The 8,543-nt window shown below is 37.0% G+C and overlaps 1 protein-coding gene across 4 annotated transcripts in view; it reads right to left on the bottom strand.

Moving 5' to 3' along the window:
- Positions 1–509: 509 nt before the first annotated feature.
- The window catches only part of KCTD16 (potassium channel tetramerization domain containing 16), a 315,260-nt gene continuing 307,226 nt past the window's right edge, over positions 510–8,543 (bottom strand). For all 4 annotated transcript variants that reach the window (XM_002816032.5, XM_054556012.2, XM_002816033.5 and 1 more), the window contains one exon: positions 510–6,254. In XM_002816032.5, coding sequence (XP_002816078.1) covers positions 5,800–6,254 — 455 coding nt within the window. In that variant the 3' untranslated portion in view covers positions 510–5,799. The remainder of the gene's footprint in view (positions 6,255–8,543) is intronic.

Genomic DNA, 8,543 nt, shown 5'->3' with positions numbered 1-8,543 from the left:
ATAAGTGTTTTACAAAGCTGATTAACAGGAAGATTACCCCCACCCTCCTCCAGGACAAGCCCTTGATAGTTGCTAGGCCAGGCACATTTTTCTTTATCCTTTTAAAAGTAAATTTCCTAAATAATGCAAGGATGACAGTCTGGGAACTTAACATTTTTTACCTAATTGGCAACAAAATTTGTTCACAAGCAAGAGAAACATTTTTTGAACATTAGGAAGCCGGGACAGAAAAGGGATCCCACTTAGGAAGTAGAGGAGAGAGGGCAACAAACTGAATCAAATTTAACCATTTTTGTTTTAATCTTGGCCAATTTAACAGAATTAGTTGCTCATGTTCATCAGTTTCATTAAACATCCTTCACTTTCCTTTGGCAATAATATTTACTCAAATATTCACTCATGATCATGACAAGCATGATCTCTATTTTTATCTTTCTTATAACGTGGGAATTTGGTACGTATCCAGTTACTCTGTTAAATAAATACAGTCAATTGGATCATTGAAACCCTTTTGAATTCACTCTTTCTTGCTTTCTTTCTTTTTCTTTTTCTTTTTTTTTTTTTGCATTTATCCTTACACATGAGTTTGGCTTCAAGTTTTTAGTTAATGTCAGGGTTCAGGATCTTCAATTATCTGAGAGCTTCATAGTCCTGATTGAGTCAAATTGGACAAATTTAGCAGTTCAATGGCACAGGATTTGATTGGTAAAATATAGCTGAATTTACTAATCATTCTATATTCATTTTGGTTATATTTTATGTGCAGTTAATGGAATCACCTTTGGGGCCATATACATCATTAAATTATGGATCACTTTCGATTTCCTCCCACTCATACTAAGTAAGGGCCTAGAAATAAACAACTCTCCTTGGGAAAGATCATTATTTTTATTTCTTGTTGGGTATCATTAGGATACATCTCACTCAGAGATATGCTCCCATCTACCCAGAGCTAAGACTATAATAATGCAGGCTTTTATTTTGGGAAAAAACCCATACACATACACACACAATATGGAGAAAGGGTTATGGTTGACAGACAGCAGAAGAAATGGCAAAGAATTCATGAAAATCTATTCTGCCCTAGTCTTAGGATGTTTTTCTTTGGGTGTTTTCTCTTAAGATAATGAATAATGCATGCTTTGACTTATTTGCAGTGGGAAGAAAGTAAGAGAAAATGAGGAAGTGCTTCTAAGAAGTAAAGGAGCTCTTGGCCTCTGCATATTCCCTAAACAGCAGAATTTTTCCAAGTAACATCTATAGACAATCCTCATCAAAATTATTAAGGAGACTAGCTCAAATACAAATTTCTTGGCCCTGCTTCAAGTTTCTGAATCAGACTCTTTGAAGTTAGGTTGAAGGAATCTGCATTTTTACAAGTGCTACACATGATTTTTGTGCATACTGAGTATTAAAAAACACTATTAAAAAGTTTGCAATGGAGATCACTGGAAAAAGAATCTCCATTCCAACGTATACAGCAAGATGAGAATAATAGGCATTTCAAACAAATAAGCTCTGTGTTTGCATCACAAGGCTGTGATTATTAAAGTTTAAGACTCTATTCTTTCAGCAGGGGTAGACAGCAATAACCATTTCATCTGAAACCAGAATGATGAAGGCAATATAAATCAAACCTATTCCAGCAGGTTTCATTTGGTCTAATTTCTCTGCAGATATTAATCATTATACAGTTCTATACAAATGACATGTAACTCCATTGTAACTCAGGATACAGAATGTTCACTCTGGTTCTTTCTCTAGTGTGCTATTTTGACAATATAAAAGAAAATAAATAAATTGAAACTGTGGGGCATCAAGATTGCAAGACACCAACAATACCAAGACATTAAAGAGAGAAATGGCCCATGCTAAACCTATAAACCAGCATGCAAATTGGCAAAAACATTTATCTGCCACAGAGTCACCATAAGGAAAAATAAACTCCCTTCGTTTTTCTTTTGAAAATTGGTATGTCAGGTGGAGGTGACAAAGAATTCTTCCTAAAAGTTCACAGAAAGAGTCTTATTAATTCTAGCAAAGATCATCTAGAGGACCAAGGCTAGTCAAATTCTATGGCATGGTATATAGTGGCAGAAAATACCAGCACTCAAATTCGCAGATCTACACTATAGTAGATACAAAGTTGGAAGGTTGGAATTGTAGCAAAGGAAAATGTATAAGAATCAAAATCTGGTTCCCATTGTGGGAGCTGGTGTCAATTTTACAAAACACCATACATGCCTTCCTTTTGTCTCAGTGTAGCATGTTTTGTTTGACACCAACAAAAGATCCTCAGAGAAGAATCTAAAGCCCAGGAAAGCACAAGTAATCCAGAAGCGCAGGGAGTAATGGGGCCCAGAACAAGCAACACACCTGTGCCTATGGATAAAGGTCCCTCTGAATCTAACAAGGCTAATTGAAAAGAGAAAAATTCCATGTCAGCACCCTTTAATAAATGTGTTCCCCGAAAATGAATTGGTTGGAATAGATACAACTATGAAGGAATAAAGAGCAAAGGGAACGCTTATTATTTGTGCATTGTTCCCCCTTTTATTTTTATTCACCATGCATGCATTTTCAGTAAGATAACTGTGCCTATAAATACAAAGGATAACATCAGTGCATATTTTGGAAGCCACTTCACTTCATTATTTTTTGACAGCATTTCAGTGCCATTTTTTCCTAGCAGGGGAAGAAAATCACAATACCATATGATCTAGTAGTTTCATATTCCTATCTTCCCCTCTTCCTGCTGAATGCAGATCAGTTCATTTTTGATAGTGGGTAGAAGGACTTTGTAAATATGTTTCTGACTTCAGACGACCCACAAACCTTTAGGGAATGATCTCCCAAAGCTCACTGGATTTTAGTATCATGGGATTTCCCAGAAGGCAATCTAAGTTGGGGCTCTACACATGTGATTCCCCATTCATTGTATCCACTTGATACTACTAACTTCTTTATATTAGCAATTTATGGCCCTTCTCATAACCAATGTTCGAGAAGTAAACCATATATATTGTTTTGTTCAGAATTAAACAAAAAGTTATAAAAACTATTTTAACTTCAGGGAAACATGCCCGAGTCACAGTGATTACCAGAGTTACTAGAGCGTGTACTCTTATAACTCACTTACCCAGAACTCATTTCCAATGTTGCAGGCTACCTGGACCTCACTTGATAACTCCACTCAAACTAGGTACTTTAAGCCTCCTCAGAGCCTTTTACTGGCCAGGTCTATGTTCATTTCTATATAAACACTCACACAAATAAATGCCATGCTGTTGTCTTAGTTACTGGAATATTTTACCACGGGATGAGTGCCAGTCGAGAGGTGGCCCAGAATAAAAATATTGCTGTTGTGATTGTTTTAAACAGGGTTTCTATTCCAGCTTTATTCACTGGATGTATAAGGAATGTCAGAGCAGAGAAAACTCATGACAGGTCAGGGGTCAGAGGAACACTGCCTGAACACTCCTTTTGCAGTGTTTAATTTCCTGTTTAAAGAATGTAGTAGAAATATTGGGTTGACAATCATCTTAATTCTTTAACTCTTATGAGGGTATTTCTCTATCTTGAGGCCATTACAGTCAGGTCTGAAATTTAGGGAAGTTGGAACTTTGGCCATTTTAGTTAGACCCCAAAGTCTTTGACAGTACTTCCAGTGACAACACAATAATCATTTGACCAAAGTGAGTTTCAGGATATTTTCCCCAAATTCAACTTCTTGACCCATTAAGCTCTGTGATTCTTTGCAAGATCTTCTGTTATTAGGATGATGGTATTGCCATGTGCTATCAAGAAACATTGAAAAGAATGAAGACATATTGGTAAGCTTTACAAACAATGCTATGTTGTAGTTAAGATCAAATATCTGCTAATATATTAATACAGAAAAGAATGACACTTAAATTCATAAATTATAATTCTCTTGACAACTCAACTCCCAAGATAAACTTTCTTTTTCACTTATGTAAAACTTTAAACTCCATTCAAACCTTCAGGACAAGGAAACATTAGCTGAGTCTGTCATCCAAGTGTGAAGGCGAGAATTACAAAAATTCAGAAAGATATTCATATACTAGTCATCACTAAGAACAGAAATCAAGACAGAACTTCTTACATAATAAATGTGCATCAATGAAAGATTTCAAAAGGAAGAAATTAGTCATTGCTTTCCTCCTACAGATATCATCCAATTGCCTTTATTACCTGTGATACACATACACACATGCACACACACGCAATAAAACAAATTAGGAGTGCTTGGCACACAATTATTAATTGACAAATTATTTTTTGGTTACCACTGAAATGCATGAGGAATGCTAAAAATAAAAGCTGGTCTGTTAACCTTCATGTAGCAGAAGTCGATGAAAGAGCTATTGGTACCTTAGTAAAATACAGAGTTACATGGATGGATGGCTATTAACAGTTTCTTTTTGGCTGTGTTTATACAGGTCAGGATGTAATTGAAAAAGATAGTTTCATTTAGAAATCTGAAACCTTAACTTTGGAGCTTCAGTTGCCTTGTTGTGTTGTTATAGACATCATAAAAATGACACAGCTAAATCCTAGCATGGGCACAGCCAAAGCCCGAATCCCAAAGGCAAACAAAAACGGCTACAAGCAAGTAAAAATGTAGCTTTGTAGTTTAAAATTTTTATAAGAAATTATTAGGTTGTGTGTGGAATACAACTTTCTCTAAAACAAACAAAAGGCCAGACCCTTATTCAAGTACCGTGTGTTGTCCTTAGTTCCACAACAACACAGGAACATAGAATTTAATGTGGATTATGTGGAAAGGCCACACCATTAAACTGTGGGCAGTAAGAACTCTGAAAACATGGAGAAAAGTGTGATAATTCAGTTCAGGGTAGAGAAGGCTGAGTGTGGAGTCATTTAGCAGAAAATTTTGTGGATATGAATGTTTGATTTTTTAACACAAAGAATGTTTGACCAGCTCTCCTCATCCTCTCTTAATGCAGACAAACAGTAAAGCAGTAAAATGGAGCCTGAGGGTATTAATTTCAAAATAAGGAATACAATTTGTTGATGATGAGAGTCATTTGATGTTAGAAAGTGTTGTGAAGAAAGGCTGGGAAATCTTCCCAAAAGAATTTTAAGAAAGAGTCAGAAGCTCATCCATCTGAAATATTCTAAGAGAGGGCTGCTGGGAGCAGGAGCACAGCCCTTGGGAGGTCTAGGTCCTGGCATCTTGTGCATCATGTGTATATACATACTTAGTTGTGCTTGTGTTGCACAAATACTCATGCATACGGAGTCAATATAAACTGGCACATATAGATTTGAGTGAAAAGTCATATAAATCTGCCACTCCACCCTAACTCCATAAACAAAAGGAAAAACCAAAATTAAAAATTCCAAACTTATGCCATTGGGCCAGATCTTTTTCTACCATACCCTCATTCAAAGGAGGGAGGTAGAAGATGAGAGAAAAAACTCAGTTTGGGATAAATGACTCCCAAGGCCTCTCAGCTACTTTTATGTAGCTGGCTGTCATTATATACAAGATAGTTAGCACATGGGACCAAGTAAACAAACAAATAACTAAAAAAGATTTTCTTGTACTTCCACATCTAGAAAGAAATCTACCCTGTGGATTTACATGTTAAGGTGAACTAGGTAAAGTAGGCAGTAGTATATCAATGGACTATTGTGTTCTAAGAAATGTGCATCATTAGTTGTATTTTTTCCTTTAAAATATGAATTCCTTTTAGGAGGTTAATTTCAAAATGATGACTTTTTTTTTCTTTTCCCACCCCCAACCCTCCCTTATAGATGATACTTCCGTAAAAGTTCAGATTGCCAAGGATGTTTTCTCTCAGGAAACCGATCTGGAATTTTGATTTTTAGGAAATCCTGGATACATTTCTCCAGCTCCTCCTCAATTGAGAGCTTTTCTTTAACAGCTTTTTTTTTGCTGCTCATGTTCGATTCCCTGGAGCCTGAAGTCAGAGTCCGGAGTAAGTCGCTTTTCCGCCGCATCTCTGACTGTTGGATCAGCTGGACAGGGCCCTTCTTGATGGGACGGTCCAGAGTCTGGATGTTGGTCTGGCGTGTCACGGGACCACAGATGACCGTCTCCTGGGGAGAGCTGGCCTCAGACTGGCTGTCACAGCTAGATGTGGAGAGGTCATTGCAAGACGTGCCGCTCTCCCCTTCTTTGTCACCTTTGCCATTCTTGCAGCAGCAATCGCAGTGTGAGGGTGACCATCTGGAAGGCTCACCTGAAAAGAAAGCAAAGGACCCAAAGGATTAATGCCAGCCAGGTCAGTTGGAGTAGCAGTATAGCACTTGGACATACGCACAAACACACATAAGAGAAGCATCGCGGAACCATGCTTTTAGAAAATGTGGGGTGGCATCCAGGGTGGGCTGCAACAGGAGCACCCAAAAGCCAAGTCCACGAGGGGAGGAAATTAATGATGGCATGCTATATAAGAGGAAATATAGTATAATGCTTAAGCCCATGAGCACAGGAGTCAGAAAGACTCAGCTAACATCGTTTATTAAGCTTGTCACCTTGGCACATCCCTTAGATTTTCAGTCAGTTTCCTCATCTGTGGTATAAGGGTAATAATTTTCCTACTATCTGGAGTTATAGGAAGGAGTTAGATAAGTCAAAATTCTTAGTGCAGTATCTCTCTCACAGTAAACTCTCAATAAAAGCTGGCCAATTTTCCATAGCTGATGGAAAGCTCCAAGTGACAGCAGTCAGGTACAACAGGAGGAGACTATGAAAGCAGAATGACAGTAACCAGAGAAAGGGGACTGACTCTATGCCTGTGTCTATCTGGGTATCCCTCAGCTCCTTGGTCCTTAACAAAAACTCTGTTAACTCAGTAGTTCCAATTTCAGTCTCCATACAAGGAAACTAAGACCCCAAGAGTTTGAGAAACTTGCCAGAGTTTGTACAATTTGAAAGTGGCAGAGCTGAGATTTGAATACAGATCTTCCAAGGGCCATAACCATGCCAATTAACCATTTTATTCAGTATCCTTGTTAGTAAAATCCTTGCTTCTACTTCAAAACAATATTCAAGTTATAACTTCTCTGAATTTCTTGTTAACCTCTCTTCAGAAGTGTTTGCTTTTTTCTCCTCTCTGAATAATAGTTCTACTTTGTAAATACCTGTATTATTGCACATATTACATTTTGTTATATATCATATTAGCTACTAGGCCATGAGCTCCTTAATATGAGCACAGTGAAGTATCTGTTGTTGTAATACCAGCAAATATGCCAAGGAACAATGTAGAAATTCAATAAAAGACCGTATTATAACTTTTAAGTACCTGGATCTAGCCACACCTGAAGCTAGTCTTGCCAGTGAGCTTTTCATTTATATGATAAACTATATTCTGTGTCATTTTTTAAGCCAATATGAGTCCCTCTTCTCCCATTGCTCTGAGTCTTGCCTCATAATGCTGCATTTAGCAATTTGAAGGCAGAGCAATGTTGCAGATGCACAGTGGCTCCGTGAACCAGGAAGAAAAGTCCACAATCATGGCACAAAGCAACTTCCTAAAAATAAATCACTGCCCCCCGCTTCCACCCTCTGAACAGCCACAGTCTTCCTGGAGTCATAAACTTAACACTATTTACCGATCATGTATTACATGCTGGGCACTTCTACAATTCTTTGTACTTAATCCATAAAAGTAAAGAGAACAAATTCCTTTACGATATCGAGGACAAGGATAATGTAGTACCTTTATATAGCTTTAAAGGAGACCCCATTTTGATTTACACTATATCTTATTCTCATAAATAAATAGGTCACATTATGCAGGATGTTACCTTATTGCCATTTCTAATATAGTCAAAGTAGAGAAAACTTAGAATGAAAACCATTAGGAAAGTTACGTCCTATCTTCTTGTATAATGCCTGTTCTTTACATATTAAATGATTTAAACATATATACCAACTTATCTCCATATAATTTTTTAAGAGAAAGTAAAACAAAAGTTTCTATAAATCACAACTCCAGAAGTATCCCTAAATTGTACCCACTCTTTCCAGTCACTTTCTAAAATGTGACTGAGTAATCATTGTATTTATAAAGCCATTAAATTAAATGCAACAATCCAATTAGCCAAAAAGGAATCACAATAGCTGTATTGTTCTAGTTATCTCATGCTATTATACATTTCCCATGCAATACAGAAATTGTTCAGCATATACCAGCTGGTGACTGAAAATATCAGTAATAGAAAATGGTTTCTGTCTGCCAGCATACATTTTGAGGGGATCATTTTTTACCTTTACTAGGCAGAATCTGCTTGTGCTTCCCCAAACTCGGCAACCCCTATACCAAAATGACTTAACTGAGAAATGGTTCCAATGAATTGCGCTGAAGAAAAGTAATCACATCAAACCAGAGACAATCTGGTTTTAAACCTTTTTGGAAAAGTGCAGAAATTGAATTTAGCTTTTACAGAAAGAACAGGAAGAGAGGAAATACAAAAAGGAAGAAGAAAAGAAATACATGCTGGGATACACCTATTACCTTAAA

The sequence above is a fragment of the Pongo abelii genome, chromosome 4 (genome assembly GCF_028885655.2).
Source record: "Pongo abelii isolate AG06213 chromosome 4, NHGRI_mPonAbe1-v2.0_pri, whole genome shotgun sequence".
NCBI lineage: Eukaryota > Metazoa > Chordata > Mammalia > Primates > Hominidae > Pongo > Pongo abelii.
This window is presented reverse-complemented; position numbering and strand designations above follow the sequence as displayed.